At 54.1% G+C, this 17,191-nt stretch overlaps 1 protein-coding gene and 1 pseudogene across 1 annotated transcript; both read right to left on the reverse strand.

Moving 5' to 3' along the window:
* Positions 1 to 624: 624 nt before the first annotated feature.
* On the reverse strand, positions 625 to 1,755 carry LOC148217412 (olfactory receptor 14J1-like). The gene has a single exon (XM_088158611.1). It carries the CDS (start codon positions 1,753 to 1,755, stop codon positions 823 to 825), a length of 933 nt encoding a protein of 310 aa, XP_088014737.1. The 3' UTR covers positions 625 to 822.
* A 7,663-nt stretch (positions 1,756 to 9,418) lies between these two features.
* On the reverse strand, positions 9,419 to 11,569 carry LOC148217413 (serine/threonine-protein kinase pim-1-like; annotated as a pseudogene).
* Positions 11,570 to 17,191: the final 5,622 nt, after the last annotated feature.

Genomic DNA, 17,191 nt, shown 5'->3' on the forward strand with positions numbered 1-17,191 from the left:
GGATGTTGTTGGCAGGTGCATGAGGACGCTCTGGGACACTGCCCTGGGGTGTCCAGCACAGTGGGGATGGATCAGCCCCTGCTCTGCTGCTCCTTGCCAGGGTGTCCCCCTTGCAGGGAGCTTGCAGAGCACCAGCCATGCTGTTTTCCCCCAGCCTGCCCACGGCCAGCCTGGGGCTGCTCCCGGGGTTTTCTCTGCTCAGCATTGCCCTGGCCAAGGGTTCTGGAGAGAGCCTGGCCAAGGAGCCTGGAGCCCCCAGGCCCTGCCCTGAGGCGTTAGTGCTGCCCCAGCAGTGCCCATGGCACTGTCCCTGTCCCTGCTGCAGCCCTGGCACTGCCACCCCCAGGGCTGTGCCCGGCCCCCAGAGCACTCAGGCCCTGCAGCAACACGAGGGCCAGGAGGGCAGCGGGGCAGTGGCACGGGAGCAGCACTGGCAACACCAAGTGCTGCTGCTGCTGGGCACAGCTGCTGTGTCAGCACTGATCTGCCCCAGCTCTGCACACTGACATTGCTGCTGCAGCTCCAGAGAAGGGAACAAAAGGGAATTTCTGGTAAAAACTCTGTGGTGAGATCCTTTATTTCCTTTGAAGCTATTGAGAGCACAGCTCCTCATTGACACAGTCTGTGTGTCATAGTAAAGGTGAACAGAAACGAAAAAAGAAAAACACAAAAAATTACATTACTTAGTGGGCAATGTTAAAAAACTAAAACAAAGGAAATAAAAGAACAAACCAATATCCAAACCAAAAACAACATCCAAACCAACAGCTACAATCTAGGATTTCTTATATTACAAATGATTTGCAGCAATTGGCCAGCAGTTTACTTTTTCTGAAATCGTCCAGTGATCAGTGTCCACACTGCAGCCTTGAGCTCGTGGTTCCTCAGGCTGTAGATGAGGGGGTTCAGGGTTGGAGGCACCACTGAGTACAGAACTGACAGGGCCAGATCCAGGGATGGGGAAGACATGGAGCGGGGCTTCAGGTAGGTAAAAAAGCCAGTGCTGAGGAACAGGGAGACCACGGCCAGGTGAGGGAAGCAGGTGGAAAAGGCTTTGTGCCGTCCCTGCTCAGAGGGGATCCTCAGCACAGCCCTGAAGATCTGCACATAGGAGAAAACAATGAACACAAAACAACCAAGTGCTAAGAAGGTAGTGAAAACAGAAATCCCAAGTTCCCTGAGATAGGATTTTGAGCAGGAGAGCTTGAGGATGTGTGGGATTTCACAGAAGAACTGGCCCAGGGCATTGCCATGGCACAGGGGCAGGGAAAATGTATTGGCCGTGTGCAGCAGAGCAGTGAGAAAGCCACTGGCCCAGACAGCTGCTGCCATGTGGGCACAAGCTCTGCTGCCCAGGAGGGTCCCGTAGTGCAGGGGTTTGCAGATGGACACGTAGCGGTCGTAGCTCATGATGGTCAGGAGGGAAACCTCTGCTGACATGAAGAACATAAAGAAAAACACCTGAGCAGCACATTCTGCAAAGGTGATGATTCTGGTGTCCCAGAGGGAATTGTGCATGGCTTTGGGGACAGTGGTGCAGATGGAGCCCAGGTCAGTGAGGGCCAGGTTGAGCAGGAAGAAGAACATGGGGGTGTGCAGGTGGTGGCCGCAGGCTACGGCGCTGATGATGAGGCCGTTGGCCAGGAGGGCAGCCAGGGAGATGGCCAGGAAGAGGCAGAAGTGCAGGAGCTGCAGCTGCCGCGTGTCTGCCAATGGCAGCAGGAGGAAGTGGCTGATGGAGCTGCTGTTGGTCATTTTTTCATTCTCACCATCGGGGACTGTTCAAAGAAGACATTAACAATCCTGGATAGGTTTCCTTGAGTCAATCCTATGCTATTTTATTACACATTTACTTAAAGGAATTTCTCCTTTGCGGAAATTTCAGTCACCTTTTTTTTATCTATGAGCTTGGGGTTTTGATTTCTTCAAAGTGGGAGAAATCTTCTTGCAGCATTGCTCTCACCATGAACACTTGGGGAGCCCAGAGGGAAAGTAGGGCTGCCTGTGCCCCAGTGCTGTCAGACCTGCTGGTCACACACAGGTGCCTTTTTCATTACACCTCCCTCTATTTCAGGATGGCTGAACCAAAACATGCTTGAAAAATATAGTGGACTTTCTTAAGGCACAGTTTCAAAGAAAGCTTCTCTATACCCTTCTCTCTTTCCCTATGCAATTGGACAGGGAGAGACACCAAGGGTTTGCTCTGGCTCTGTGCTGCCTGCAGTTGTGCCTACTGGGAGCTCTTTCTCTCTATCCAAGTCTTGTCCCTGCCAGTGCTCCCAGATCCCAGCCCAGCCCTGGGGGCTCAGCTCTGCCCTGCACACCCCTCCCAGCACAGGGCACTGCCCAGGGCCATCTCCCTGCCAGCAGGGCCTTAGGGGCAGCTCACACAAACTGAGATGCTGCAAGCCAAGGTGCTGCTGCTGCTGTCTGTAGGCACAGGAGGGTGAGGAGGCACTTTGTGAGGGAGATGGGAGGCAGATGTGCTGATGGCCAGTGGGACAGTGCAGGAGTGTCAGTGACACAGACACAGCTGACAGCCCCTTTGCCTTGCCTTGAGGAGAAAGCTGAGAGCAGCCCTGGCCATGCAGCACCATCTCCACAGCAGGAGGAATCTGCCCTGATGGGGGTGGCTCCTTACACCTCCAACTTCTCCCCACAGTCCATGGGGAGCTGCCAGGCAGGCTGAGAGCTGTCCCTGGCAGGTGGCACATGGCCTGGGCTGGCCAAGAGCCCTGAGGGCTGCAGGAGCTGCTCTGCAGGACAGCCCTGGGCAGCCCTGGCTGCAGCACCAGCTTCAGCCCCTGCAGCCGTCCCTGGCAGCAGGAGCCGTCCTGCCCTGTCCCTCTGACGGTGCCCAGGGCAGCACATCCTCATCTTCCTCCTCCTCCTCCTCCTCTATCTCAGAGAAACTGGGAGAGTCCTCCTGACACATCCCCCAGGCTGTGGGCTCTGCTGGCTCCAGGAGATCCCTCCAGGAGCACAGGGGACATTGCCCTGCACCCACACACTCACCATGTCCAGGGCTGTGAAGATGTTTCCCCAAGTGCAGTCTCAGCTCAATGTCTTCCCAGTCCCGATTGCCTTGAGCCTGTCTGTGCCTGGCTCCTGTGCCCTCAGTGCCTGCAGGCAGTGCCCTCAGCCCTGCTGGGCTGGGAGAGGAGCTGCTCCTCAGCAGAAATGTCTTTTTAAAGCTCTTCTTGGTTGCCAGGAGCTGCCTTTGTGCCAGGAGCCCAGCCCAGCTCATCAGCACAGACACAGCACAAGGATTTTAATTAATCTCTTGGGGCTTTGGTTCTGTTTACTTCATAATCATTCCCTGAGAGAGTTCCAAAAACTTCTCAAGAACTCAAACATGAATTAAAATGCTGAAGTTTCTTCAAGTTTTAATGGGTCCCACTGAGGGACATGACTGAGAAAGTGTCATCAAGTTCCAGTTAGAGCTGGAAATTGGAGGCAGAGATGACAGGTGGGGAGAAAGAGAAGCCAAGTCTTGGTGCCCTGGGGCACAGCAGGGTCTGTGCCACCAAGGGCTCCGTGGAGACACCTTGTCCTGAGCCACTGGGGCCTCCTGGCACAGCCCCATCAAGGCTGGCCACTGTCACCCCTTGTCCTGCCCTCAGCATCCCCCCACATCCCAGTGGCCTCAGGGACCTGCTGGGACCAGTCCCTGGGGAGCCTTGGTCAGGAATGGCCCTGGGGGGCTCCTTCATGCTCCCAGGGACTGCAGGTTTTTCAGAGCACTTTGGGTTTTGCTTTTGCCTTGGAGTCTCTGAAAGGTTTGTGCAATCATGGCCTCCAATTATCTGCTTTAATTCGTCCCTTGACAGCCTTTGTCAGTAATGATACTCAATGGGGCTCATTAATGCTTCAAGGTACTCAGTTTTTTAAGGTACTTGGAGTTTCACTTTTTACAGGAACTCCTTTAGTAGTTTATGCAATCATGGTCCCAATTATCTGCTTTAACGAGTCCCTTGAGAGCTTTGTACTGACACTCAGTGGGGCTCATTAATACTTCAAGGAACTTCAATTTCTTGAGGTACTTTCCTTTTTCCTTTCTTTTCTCAGTCTCTGAGAGGTTTTTGGGCAATCCTGGCCTCCAGTTCTTTCCTCCAAGCAGTCCATGAGGAGCCTGTGGTGTGGATGGACATCAGTGGGACCCATTAATGCTTCGAGACACTTTGGCTTTTTCTTCTGACTTGGACTCCTGGAAAGTTTTGTGCAATCTCCTTTCAGGTCCTGAGGTTCAAGGGCTCAGCACCAAATGCACCACGGGGCTGATTGGGATCAAGCAAGTCCTGACAAACCATGGCTCTGCCTTGATTTCCCTCTGGTCAAGAACATATCCAGCAATTGCTTAGATTATTTTGACTACTTTGATCTTTCCATTTTCATCACAATTTTCATGACCTATCCTTGGTAAAACTAGAGGTGTTTCTGGCAAACAAAGATTCTGGCTGCCTATCAAGATACAATTTACAGACATCAGTAGTACTTGAATGACATGGTTCTTCATTCTTTTTCCTCAGTCTCATTTGGGTTAGGAACAATAATTTTGTTGTCCATGGAGCTGATCCCTTTTTAATTCCACACTAACCTCCCCAAGGTCCTTTGCTGTTCAGCTCTACTGCACTGTCTGTGGCTGACAAGGCTTGGTGGGGTCCTTTCCCCTCGGGCTGGAGAGGTGCCAGGTCCCAGTCCCTGAGGGCCCCCAGGCTCCTGGCTGGAATTCATGTGCAAGTCCCTCAGTGCCACATCAGCCTTCACATGGAGCCCCATGGATCATTTTCCAAAGAGCTGTTGGGGCAAAGAGGGAGATTTGGTCTGGCAGGATCTGTAAAACAATATCCCATAACATCCACTTGTTCTGGCACTGAGCACTTGGCTGCAGGGACACATTCCCATTGCTCCTGCCCAGGTTTCAGGAGTCAAACAGTGTTGTCTTTTCCCCAGAGCTGTTCCTTCAGCTGGCTCGGGAGGGCCATTGGGCCTCTGGACCCACACTCTGCCTCCATTATTAGGACTGCTGCATCCAAACCCTCTGTCTCTACAAACACAGGTGGATTTGAGGTGGAGCTCCTTCTTTCACAATTGTTGTTAAAACTGCAATATCAGTAACTGTGCCTCCCCGCCATGGGGTTGAATAATCCAATCTTGTTCACTATTACTTCACCGAATTACTTAAATTTCTCCTAGATAATCTGCATCAGTTCTTCCTTCCATGACATGAACGCTTTGTAAGGCCAAGCTCCAGCGAGCAGTTATCAAACCAAAGTGTCCTGGAGGAATCTGAATTCCTGTTCCTGTATTCTTAAGTCTCATTTGTTTTTGATTTATCCTAATTAATTCCAATGCATGAAGGCCCAGCCCTGCAGCCTCTGGGGGGGCCCTGCCAGGGGCCATCACACCCAGAACCATTTCCCAGGCAGTCACAGGCTCACTGTCCATGGCTGTATTTGCAAATTGGGTGCAGCCATGCACAGCGAGAGGGTTTCCATTGTTAAGGGCATGGAGCACATCTGTGAGATGGGTTCTCCACTGGGACAGCTTCCCAATCTCCTCATATCTTCAACTACTCTTTTAACAATCCCTTCATCTCTTCAACCAATCCTGCAGCTTGTGGATGATTGGGTATATGAAAAACCCTTATGTCTTATTCACTGCATTTTTCACAGGAACACACAAAGCATTCCACAGCACAGTATCAGCAAACCCCATAAAAATAGCCAATTTCATCCCTTCCTCCTTTATTCCTTGTAAACAATTCACAAAGTTTACCACTGATGTTTGGGTCTTGGCTAGTCCTTTTCTGTAGGGTATTTAGTGTCACAGTGAGCAGCCAAAGCTGACATATTAGCATTGTCAGCATTATTTTACATTAGCAATTTTTAATGATATCTAAAAAAAAAAAAAAGATTAGGTTATATTTTCATATAAGCATTACTATGAATAATAATATTATATTTCACTTGAACAAATGAACCTGAGCTCAAGATTTAAACCCTCCTCTGTCACTCCATGTGGGAAAAAAAACCAAAACCAATTCTTCCTTCTGTTGGTGCCATTTCCAACGTGCTGTCAACAAAATCCATCCCTGTCTTCCCAAACCCAAAAAAGTTCTTTTCCTTTTCTGAGATGCAATTTTTGGATGCTTTGATAGTGCTGAATAAACCAACTGAGAGCACTTCTAGTGTGGGAATGTCTGGTTTCATTCTCCTCTTGGGCTCCTCCCAAAGCCTGGCCAGGGCTCAAGGAGGACCCAAGGGAGCTGACTTTGACCATACAGCCCCAAACAAGGCCAGATGTCAGATTTCGTGGCCTTGTCCCCTTTCTAAATGCACAAAGGTCAATCCATGTTTGCTAAGGAGTGGATACATCTATCACAATGCTACTGATCCTGCATATTTCAGGAATGAGTGGATACAAAGATAACCTTTGCTTGGAAGGTTCATTGAGACGTCACCTTTGGCTCAGGGCCTGTTGTTCAGGCCTCACTCGGGCCTTGGCACTTCAGGACTGGGTTTAGTGCTGAGCTTGACACTGCTGGGTGAATGGCTGGACTGGATGAGCTCAGAGGTCTTTCCCTACAGAAAGGATTCCATCTGCTGCATTCAGCTAGGTCCATGTTAGCAGCATTACTTAGGTCCAAAAGTCCCCTCTTGGTCAGCTCTTGTGGCCTAAAGGCTTCAGCTCCTTTAGCTCCTGGTGCTGAGCTGCTCATGCTGAACGAGATGGCTCAGGGAGAAGAACACAGTTCATCCAATTCCTTCTGGGACACTGAGAGGGGAGGCTGTGGAAACAGGAGCATTGTTTGCTGTGCTCTCCTCCCTGCCCTTCACACCTTTCAGCACTTTGAAGCAGCCAAGAGCTTTCTCCAAGGGTGCAGTGAAGCAGCTGTTGCTGCTCCCAGCTCTGGCTCTTCCCACTCTCTGACCTTGACTGGTTTTGTCCCTCTTGCTGTGCCCTCTGTTCCCCCTGTGCTCGGTGGCTGCTGCCCAGGACTGTGGGACTGGCACAGATCAGGGGCTCCAGCCCCTCCTTTCTGTGCCCTTGGAGCTGCCTGCTCACAGCAGCCTTTTCCATCTGGAAGCTCCACATGGACAGGGAGTCCCCACCTCTGTTCCCTGCACAACCTCCAGGAGCCCAGGGCTGCCATCTCCAGTCCCTGCTGGCTCTGGGGGCTCCCAGGTGGCCCAGGCTGCTGTGACACCACTGCACACGGGAGGGAAGAGTGGCAGGGGCTGTGCTGAAAGTCAGGTCCATGTGCTGCTGCTGCTGCTGCTGCTGCTGCTGCTGTGGGGGTCATTTGTCCAGCTCTGCCCCAGAGTCAGGGATCAGATCCAGGCCCTGCTGCTGCTCCCTCGGGATCAGCCACAATTTGGGTGTTGTTGTCAGTGCCAGCAGAGGCCGTGGCTGGAGCAGCTGGTGCTGACACTGCCCCAAGCCCCGAGGCCAGAGGGGCTGGGGGGAAGCTGCCCCTTGTTCTCCCTCTGCCCCACACACAGCTGGGCCGGGCACAAGTGGGGCAGCACAGCAAACAGGGAGCCTGTCAGTCCCTTCCAGCCATGTCTGCTCAGAGTTTGGGCCTTGGAGCTCCAGGTGGACAAAGGCAGCTGCTCCTGGTCCCTCTGTGTGTCCCCGTGCTCTGCAGTGCTGCTCCACCAGTCTGTGCCCAGCAATGGGGAAAAGCCTCAGCCCTGCAGGGCCAGGAGCTGCCGGGCTCTGCCTGAGCAGCTCAGCCAGTGGGAAGGAGATGCTCCTCATGGGAACCAGGAGCAGAGGACGCTCCTTTTTATGGCATATTTTCTGTTTTATTGAAAAGAAAAAGGAAAAAGAAAAGGAAAAAACCTCTATAAAAAGTGAAAGATAAAAGCAAAATCCAAGTGTGCTGTGAAAAATCTTCTGTACCTTTAAGAGGTAACTGATCTTTTGCAACAGAAAACTCAGTTATTCACTTTGCAAATGAGTCAATGGCATTGATGCATCTTACTGGCCTCTGTAACCTTTTTTGATAAAGATTTTGGGATTTGTTTCCAATATTGATATTTTAAATTGTGGTGAAATTGGTGTGAAGCAAGAAGAAATTGCTTTGTGCCCTGCCAGCTCCTGGCAGGACTGGCAATCTCAACTCTGTCACCGCCCAAAACTTTTAGAAGATGCCCTTCCTTCTCACCCTGTGAATGAGCTGCACATTCCCAATGAAACTGTCAGAGGCTTCTTAAAGTCGCCAAGTCCCACTTACGGCTTTTGGCTTGGTTTGGAAGTGCAGAAGGGCAATTCTCCATCCATCAGCTCCAGACTGCACTGCCTTAGGAGCACGGCCCCCTCGCCAGGTTTTGCCCACTCGTGGCACTTCTAGAGAAGGAATAAAGTGCAATTGCACAAATCTAACGAAAAAGGAATGGCAAGTGGGACAGACTAAACATCTTGTGGAGATCCAGGCGTTCAGCTGGGACTATGGAGAGTTTGGGTTCTTGCCAACTGGATGTGTGTGTCTAACTGCAATCTCTTGGCCTGCAGGAGAGTCTCACTCACCTGCAAAAGCACAAAGCTCAGGTGGAGTGCTCAGAACGGGCTCGTCTGAGACAAAGCTGTCACAGCCATGTGAGGGCAGGGCTGGCCCAGCCGTGCCCAGGGCTGAGCCCAGCAGAGCCCTGGCAGAGCCCAGAGCAGCCTCAGCATCTGCAGAGCCCGGCTGCAAGGAGAGAAACCAGAAACCACCCGTCAGCTGAAGGCTCCTGTCCCCCTTGTCCCAACAGCCCGCAGTGCCCAGGCCATGCTGGCCCTGCCCAGAGCTGGGCACAAACTTCCCAGTCACTGCTGCCTCTGGGAGCAGAGCAGGAGGGCGGGACTGTGCCCAGCCTGCAGCCAGCCAAGGCACATCCAGCCCCTCAGCAGCTGCCCAGAGCCAAAAAGCAGCTTGGCAGCCGCTGAAGAATTCATTGCATCTGCCCCAGCAATTGGGGAAACCTTTGGAGCCCGGCCAGGCTGTGCCATGCCCACATCTGGCAGCATCCCCCTGGCTGTGGGCTCACCTGCAAATTGGGTGTGGAGTGTGTCTGTGAAGAAGGTGCCAGAATCAAAGTCGATCATCTTCAGCTGGCCACGTCGAGGAAGAGATTCTTGTCATTGAGAGTGTCCTTGGTGTGTCTGGCAGCAGCCCCATCTGGAACAGCTTCTCTAGGGGCTCCTTCTCCTTCCCTGGGGGCCAGACCAGGCTGTCAGTGTTCTTCCCAGGGCCCCAGCCATCAATGAACCAGACAAGCAAACCTAGGGGGGATGGTGGCCACCAGTGCTTGCCACACCAGCTCTCCAGCTCAGCTCCAAGAGCTGTGTGTTCCCTTCTGATGATCCCTGCTCAGAGCTACAGGCACTCTGGTTTGCTTTGCCACTGATTGCCAAGAGATGTGTGCAGCTGTTACCTGCCAGGCCTCTGGATCCAGCTGTGCACGTGGATCTCTCCCATCTTCTAGGGCAGATGAACACCCTGAATCCAAGGGTCGTGGAAAAGGTCTTCTAAGGATGGCCTGTCCAACGGTTGCATGGACAAACACCTCTTAATAACATCTTGGCACTCTGAAGACAGAAACCAGAAATCACCAGTACGTTGCAGAAGTTGCCTCCCCCCCACCCCGTTCCTGTGCCCAGGCCATGATGGGTGTACACAGGGTTGTGCCTAAACTTCCCCATGGATTCTCTGTTTGGAGGAGAGTAGGAGAGCAGGACTTGTGCCACCTCCTCAGCAGCTGCCAGAGCAGGATGCTCACACCCTGCTGCTGTCTCCCAGCACTGCTATTCCCCCCTGCCCAGGGATGAGGATCCACCTTGAGAGAGCCGTCGTGGGAACAAGATCCGTCCCCAGATGATCTCCTGGCCCCTCCTGAACGGCTGCTTCCCCACGACCAGGTGGTACAGCAGGAGGCCCAGGGACCAGATCGTTGCTGCCTCGCCGTGGTAGTGCTGGTGCTGGATCCACTCTGGTGGGCTGTAGGACAGGGTTCCTATGGAATACAGATGGAGTTCAGAAGGAGGATGCTGCTGCTCCCAGAGCCTCGCCCCAGCATCCCTGGGCATGTGGGGGATGCCCCAGTGGCACACGGGGTGACTCGCTGCCCTCTCACCAGCACTTGGGACTTGCGTACAGACTCGGGGCTGGAAAAGAAGCCACTGGTGCTGGAAGAGGGCAGCAGAAGCCTTGAGAAGGCCCAACCATGACACGCAAAAGTAAAACCCACCCAGGGGTGGAGAAAACCCACTCTCCTCCCCGCCTGCACGGCCCTCAGAAAATGTTAGTAAGCCAAGGCAAACAAGGGGAGAGGTGCAGTTCGAGCCCTTCCTCGCCTGCACACCAAACCAGCCAGGGCACGCAGTCAGACCCCCCCCTCTCTGCTACCCCCATGGGGGTTTCTGTCGGCCTGGCTGCCCCAGCTCCAACCCCAGACCAGGGCACACTGGGTGCTGAAGGCTGTCAGCAGGGCTGGGAGCTGGCCCCCCTCACACCCCCACCCAAATCAACTTGGCTCCAGCATTAATCCCATCCCGGCTCCAATAGGCAGAAACCTCGGTGCTGCATCCCGGCTGGGCCATAAGGTGCTCAGGAGCATCCCCTGGGAGGGCTCACCTGCAAACTGCGTGTAGGCTGTGTCCTGGAGGAAGGCGCCACAGCCAAAGTCGATCAGTTTCAGCTGTCCGGTGGCCAGGTCGAGCACGATGTTCTCGGGCTTGATGTCCCTGTGCAGGACCCCGCAGCTGCTGCAGTGCCGCACGGCCTCCAGCACCTGGCGGAACAGCCCCCGCGCCTCCTCCTCCGGCAGGAACCTCCGCTCCGCCAGCAAACACGAGAGCTCCTGGCACCGCTCCGGACGCTCCAGCACCAACAAGAAGCTGCTGGGCAGCTCAACCCACTCCAGGAGCTGAATGACAGCAGCACACCCAGAGGACACCTTGTCCAGCAGCGCGATCTCCAGGGGCGCACGGGCGCCGTGGGGCTGCGCCAGGACCACGATGCCGTCAGTGGGGCTGAGGCCGTGCCAGGGCTCTGGGACCCCTCAGCCAGCCCGGGATGCTCCGCATGCCCCGCTCACCCCACGCCCGCTCTCCATGCAGGGCTCCCGGCGGCTCCCACCCTGCCGGGCCCCAGCTCCTCGCCGCCCGGCACGCCCCGCCTTCGGCCGCCGGCCCCGCTCACTCACCAGCTCGCCCCAGTGCCGGATGCCATCCCGTGGCACGCATTTGATTGCCACCTGTGAGCAAGGGGCAGCAGCGGGCTGAGCTTACCGCCCGCTCCGCTCCGCCGCGCCCCGGCCTCCTCCTCTTCCTCCTCTGCCTCTCTTCCTCCTCCTCCTCGTCCTCTGCCCGCCGCCGGCCCCGCCACTCACCGGGGCGCCGTCCGCGAGGCGCGTCCCCGAGTAGACGCTGCCGAAGCCGCCGCTGCCCAGCAGCGAACCCAGCCGGTACCGCTCCTGCAAGGCCTCCTGCGCCTTCCCTGCGGGCGACACGCGGCCGTCAGCGCTCGGCCCGGGGCCAGACACGGCCCCCGAGCGCCCCCCGACCGTCCCGGGCCGGGCATCCCCACCCGCCCCGGGCCCCGGCGGCTCAGGGCCGGCGGCCGCGCTGCCGAGCGGCGGAGCTCGGGCCGGGGAAGCCGCAGCGGAGGCGGCGGGAGCGGCCGCGCCGCGTGTGTCCTCCGCGGGCCCCGGCAGGAGCCGAGGCCGGGACTGGACCCCGCGTCGGGGCCGGCTCCGGGCTCGGGACAGGCGGAGCCAAAGAGCGGCGATGCCGCCCCCGGCCCAGGCACTGATGCCCGCCCAGCAGCGCCAGCGCCAATACCGCCAGAGCCGGGCGGAGGCGAGACCGCGGCGGGACGGCCGGGGCCGGGGACGGGGCAGCCCCGCCCGGGGCCGGGAGTGGGGCGGGGGCATGGCCCGGCCTGGCGCGGGGAGAGGGAGGGGCCGGGACAGGGACAGCGAGAGGGGAGGGGGAGACCGGCAAGGGGATACTGGGAGAGGCTGCGGGACACCGCGACAGAGTGCGGGACAGCGGGAGAGTGAGACGAGGAACAAGAGAAGGGACGCAGAGGGTCTGTGGGATCGCTTCTTTCCTGCTGCTGCCGCTGCCGAAGCGCCGCGAGCGTTTGTCCGTGTGTCCGTTCCCCGCGTGTCCGTTCCCCGCGTGTCCGCTCCGCCCCGTGCACCCCGGGGCAGCACGGGCCGCTCCGCACCGGGGACGAACCGGAGTCACGGAGCATCTCTTCCTCCTGCACCCACTCAAAACCACCGTCTTATTTAGCTGCTTCTTCATTAGTTTGGAACTGTGATAAATGTGATTCCTGCTAATTAAATTGTCACTGTATTAGCAAAGTTGTAATTAGATCAATAGAAGTCAATTGTTACAGAGTGAGGGGGGAGATGGGTGAGACAGGGCAAAGGACGTCTTCCAGATGCTGGGAGTCGAAGAAAGATGTTGGAAGGGAATAGTAGAAGGACGTAGTTCTGACAAGCAGCATCTAGAAACAGAAAGTTTTGACCTTGAAATGGGACAAAATGGGCCAAAATGGGATGATTCCAGGCATGGGACTCAAAGTCTTGCTATGGAAAACATCTGCTCAGTCACATAGTGGCCATGCGCTCCCTGCAGGTTACACAGCGGACACTGAGGAAGACGATGAGCCTTCACTGGAAATAAGACCCTCAAAAGGATGAGAGACCCCCTAACCCATTAGTAGAGCACACGCCATACAACATAGTGACATAGATTTTAGGAATAGAAACTAGGAGGAGTTTTGTATAAACTTCTGTAGCATCTAGTATATAAGTGGGATTGTCAGCCTTGATGCTTTGGTAGGTGAGGAAGGGCGAGTCCCTCCTCGTACCCCTGGTAGGGGGAGGGCCCCCTCCCCGGTCAGTTATGCTTATGCTTTATACAAACCTCAATTATACTAAATTACTTACTCTCAAATTTTACTTATCCTGGAATATATGTATTCAATATTCATTTTAATACTTTGATTGTATTCATTTCCAATACTTTGATATTTTTTGTATTCAACTCTAACACTTTAATTGTATGCATTTATAATTGTTACTATTAAAATTTGCTGCTACATTTAATCTCGTTGCTTGATAAATTGGAAAAATAGAATATCATTCCCAAGAGAACTTTAATTTCCGGCAGGCTTGCAACTTGTCCCTCGTGCTCGCATGCCCCGGGCGCTATCCCGCCCGCTCGCCCCGCGCTGCAGTCTGTTCCTCACAAGCAAGCAAAGCGCTGTCCGCACTTTCCCCTGGAGCAGAGCAAAGTGCCGAAGGAGGAGCCTGCCAGCGCCAGGCAGAGCCAGCCCCGTGGGAGGGCAGAGCAGCACATGAGGAGCGAGACATGCAGCCCTTGCGGGGCAGCGCTGCTCTCCGGCCGCTCGGGGTGGGCAGCGGCTGTTTCTATTTTCTTGTTCAGTTCCGGGTGAAAATCGCAGACTGCCGACAGGAGAATTAAAATGAAAGGATGAAACTGATATTTTTGCCGAGTTTGGATGCCAGTCCAATACAGCAGCTCAGCTGCCTGCTTCCTCCCTGCCAATCCAGACCTTTCAACCTGGAGCAAAGGCCCTCTCTGCAAAGAAACTGCTGGCTGCTTTATTTGTCCTGCTGTTCATCAACACAGCTAGAAAAGCAAACTACTTTGCATCCTGAACCTGTCAAAACACGTGAGCTTTGCCATGTTAAGCCAAGAGATGGAGTCTTGACCCCTGCACGATGTCCTAGGAATCACCTTTGTTGCTGCTGTGTATTGTCACTGCTGAGGGTGAAATACTGTGAGAGCACATGCCCTGTCTCTAGATCCCATAGCCAACCTAAGTGCTGTGCTCTACAATCTTGCATTTGCAGGTTTCTGATGCCTCCAGCATTGCTTTCAAAGCAAAACAGGGAGAAGACAAACTGTGTGTAGCTAATGATAGTGCAGAGTGCATCAAACTCGCTAAATCCTAGGTCTTCGAGGTAAGATCAGTTGATGTAGGACCAGTGCAATGCAGAAAAGGGAAGCGTATAAGGAAAGGAATTAATAGTATATGTGAACATCTTGGGTTGTTTCTTTCCATTGTCATTTCACTTCTGGAAAGCTGCTCTGCTTTTCCAAGCATTTTCTCTGCAGCGATGTTTGCTCTTTTCACAAACTTTTCCTGGAGGACGAGCTCCTGTCACAAGACGTGCCACCAACTGCAGAGTCTCTTAGCTTTCCACACTGTGCGTGCTGCACTGTCCTGCAGCAAAGCAGGACAAAGGTTTTGAGAACTTGAAAACTTGTCCTTTCTTTTGCTGGTGGGCTGGGGAGTTGTGCCGTGGGTAAGGTTTTCACTGTTACTGTTCTGATCGAAGAAAACAGGAGGTGGTAGCAGGACTTGCTGGGGAATACAAGCCTGGCTGAATTCAGAGAAAGAATCTCCAGGGCCTGCAGGCAGAAGTGGAGAGTTGTGTGATAATCATTCCAACCTCCCAGTGGACATCTTGAAAATGATCTGGAATGTGAAAATGGTCTGACAGAGAAAGTTTGTTTCTGAGTTCGGTGTAGACGATTCCACATCTGGTGCATTGGTGCATAAATCAAGAGTACAATCCGCTCATGATAAGCCCCAGAACAAGCTGGACCTCTCAAAGTAGCCACCTAAAAGAATCAGAACAGGAGAAATGTAGGGAATGACTTGGTTAACCTTGCCTATGTTATAGATAATAAAAAGATTTAGCCGAATTGAGTATAATCAGAAATAAGTGATAATTTATTTTGTGGCTGGGATACGGTCCACGACAGCCACAATCACAAAGAGCAACGTCGAGCCCGGGATTGGCACCGGGTAAACACACTATGATCCAAACTCCACTGCTCCGGATTGCCCAATGTTCACAAAACCACTCTGGTCAGCCCAGTTTATATACAGTTTTTCATAGCCTGGAGCAGAGAGGTCTTTGTCTCCTTTCCTCGCTTCGCATATTCATGTGGTTTCCTTTCTCTGCCTTTGGCTGGACAAAACCATATTCTGGGAGACCATGAATTCTGATGAAGGCAGGCCTTGGTTTAGGGAAGCTGCTATTGAGATGTATTTTTCCCGATTAATCCTGGGTGCTTGGCGCTCAATGTCTGGGTGTTCTCTGGACTGTCTTTGAAGAGAGCCATCTCCTTGTGGCCACGTCCATTCACTTGCTAATTTGGGCTGTCCTGCTTTTGTTGGCTGTTACAATGTTGTGGTGAAGCAAGCTATGTTGTTTCTTTTTTTCCATTTGTGGTTTTCTTTTTGGTTTCTGAGTTTATTTTATTCATACAAACACTGTTCATTAACTTACAACTTTACACGAATTACATCATATATTGCCCCTGGAAGAGGGCAATTTTTTCTAATAATTACTAATCCATTCCCTTGGCTTTTGGCTTTCTTAGCAAGGCCATTTCCATCCCAGATTCACCATGAAGTGAGAAGCCTGAGCTTGTGGAAGTGCCTGAAAGATGCCGTGTTCCTCTGCAGGGACACTCAGGCTGAAACAGGAGCCTGAGGCCTGTGTGGGGAAGCCTCCTGGGAGCTGGAATTTGTGCCGTGCTGGGAGAGGAGGAGCAGGGGGAGAAGGCTGGGCGCTGTGTGGCAGGAGCAGGAGGTTTGGGCTCAGGACATTCCGCCTGCGCCGCTGCCCCGCAATGGGCGGCCGTGCCCGGGGCTCTGGGCCTGGCCCCGCGTGCGCTGAGCTCCCGACACTGCGGGAGCTGCCCGGGCTGGGCTCAGGATCCCGCTGGGGCTGGGCAGCAGCCTGGGCTCCCACTGGCATCAGCAGCAGCTGGAAATACCTCGGGGCATCTCCATTTCCTGCTGCTGGGAAGAAGGAACAGTGAAGCGAGTCAAGAAGTTCTGGTTTCTGTTTCCCTGGTGGATTTTTAAATTTAATTCCACACCACAGAGACAATTTCTGTGATGGTGTCTGTCTGTTCAACAGTGCCAGCAACAGGGCTGTTTTTGGGCACTGCAAACGTGGCCTGTGTGGCTTTAATTCCCCTTGACTGAGTGCTCAGGGGCTGGTAGGCATTCAAGTATCTGCTGATCTTTATGCTTGGAACAAAAATACTGACTTCACTGTCATGAAAGCACTGTGGATAGCATGAATTAAAAGAGGCACTTTCCGTTTTATGGATTAAATTCAAGTGGCAAGCAGAAGAGGGGCAAGAGCAGGCATGATCTACAGTTCTCAAGGCAAAGGCAACGACAGCCTCCTGCTGTCAGCTCAGGGTGAGTAAAACAGGGCTGAAAGCAGCGCTGGGACCCGACCCTTTCTTTCTCTGCAGGCTGGGTCAGGGCAGCACAGGCGGGCCCTGAGGAATCAGGGCTGGGTGTGGGTGATTGTTGCTGTACTCCAGAATTGCCCTGGACAAAGGCCTTGGAAGCCGAGGCAGGAGCAGGTGGGAAGGGGCCGGCGCTGCTGCTGCTCCTGCCCGGGAGCCCCGGCTGGGCCGGGCCGGCGCCCACTGCGCTGCGGCTGCTGCTGCTGCCAGAGCCGGGCGGGACTCGGGGACAGGGAATGGACACGGGGGGACAGCAAAGGCCTTGGGGGCTGCAGGGATGTTGGTGCTGGGGCAGCGCCAGCACAGAGCTTCAGCCTGCAATGAACCCCGAGGGAAACGCTGGGGAAAGGCTCCATTTCAGCCTTTCTTGACTCATTGCTGTGAAAGGACCGAAATAAAAGGGGAACAAGCAGGGGCCGACCCCTTCTCCTTTGGGAGGAGCCATGAGGGGCTGTGAGGGGCCATGAGGGGCCATGGGAGGCCAGGCACCTCATGGAACAAAGGGTCCATTGTGACACTGTGGAAGCAAGGAGATTGTTTACTAAAGGTCACGGAACGAAAAGTCCATTGTGACATTGTGGGGCCTCAGGGAATCATGGAGACCATTATGGCACTTCAAGACCCATTGGAACCAAGAGGCCATTGTGACACTCCAGGGCCTTGTATAACCAAGGGGTCATTGTAGCACGTCAGGGCCTCATGGAATCAAGGGGATCGTAGTGACACTGTGGGGCTCCAGGAGACCATGGGGACACTCTCAGTCTGTGAAACCAAGGATACCATTGTTACACATTATGACACCAAAGGGCCCTTGTGAACTGCAGGACCTTGTGGAACCCATGAGACCATTGTGACATGGCAGGGCCTCACGGAACCAAGG

The sequence above is a fragment of the Sturnus vulgaris genome, unplaced genomic scaffold, assembly GCF_052056855.1.
Source record: "Sturnus vulgaris isolate bStuVul1 unplaced genomic scaffold, bStuVul1.hap1 Scaffold_84, whole genome shotgun sequence".
NCBI lineage: Eukaryota > Metazoa > Chordata > Aves > Passeriformes > Sturnidae > Sturnus > Sturnus vulgaris.

What these genes read in the sequence shown, in the direction of transcription:
- LOC148217412 (XM_088158611.1), bottom strand. Translation starts at nt 1,755, where the DNA reads ATGACCAACAGCAGCTCCATCAGCCACTTCCTCCTGCTGCCATTGGCA.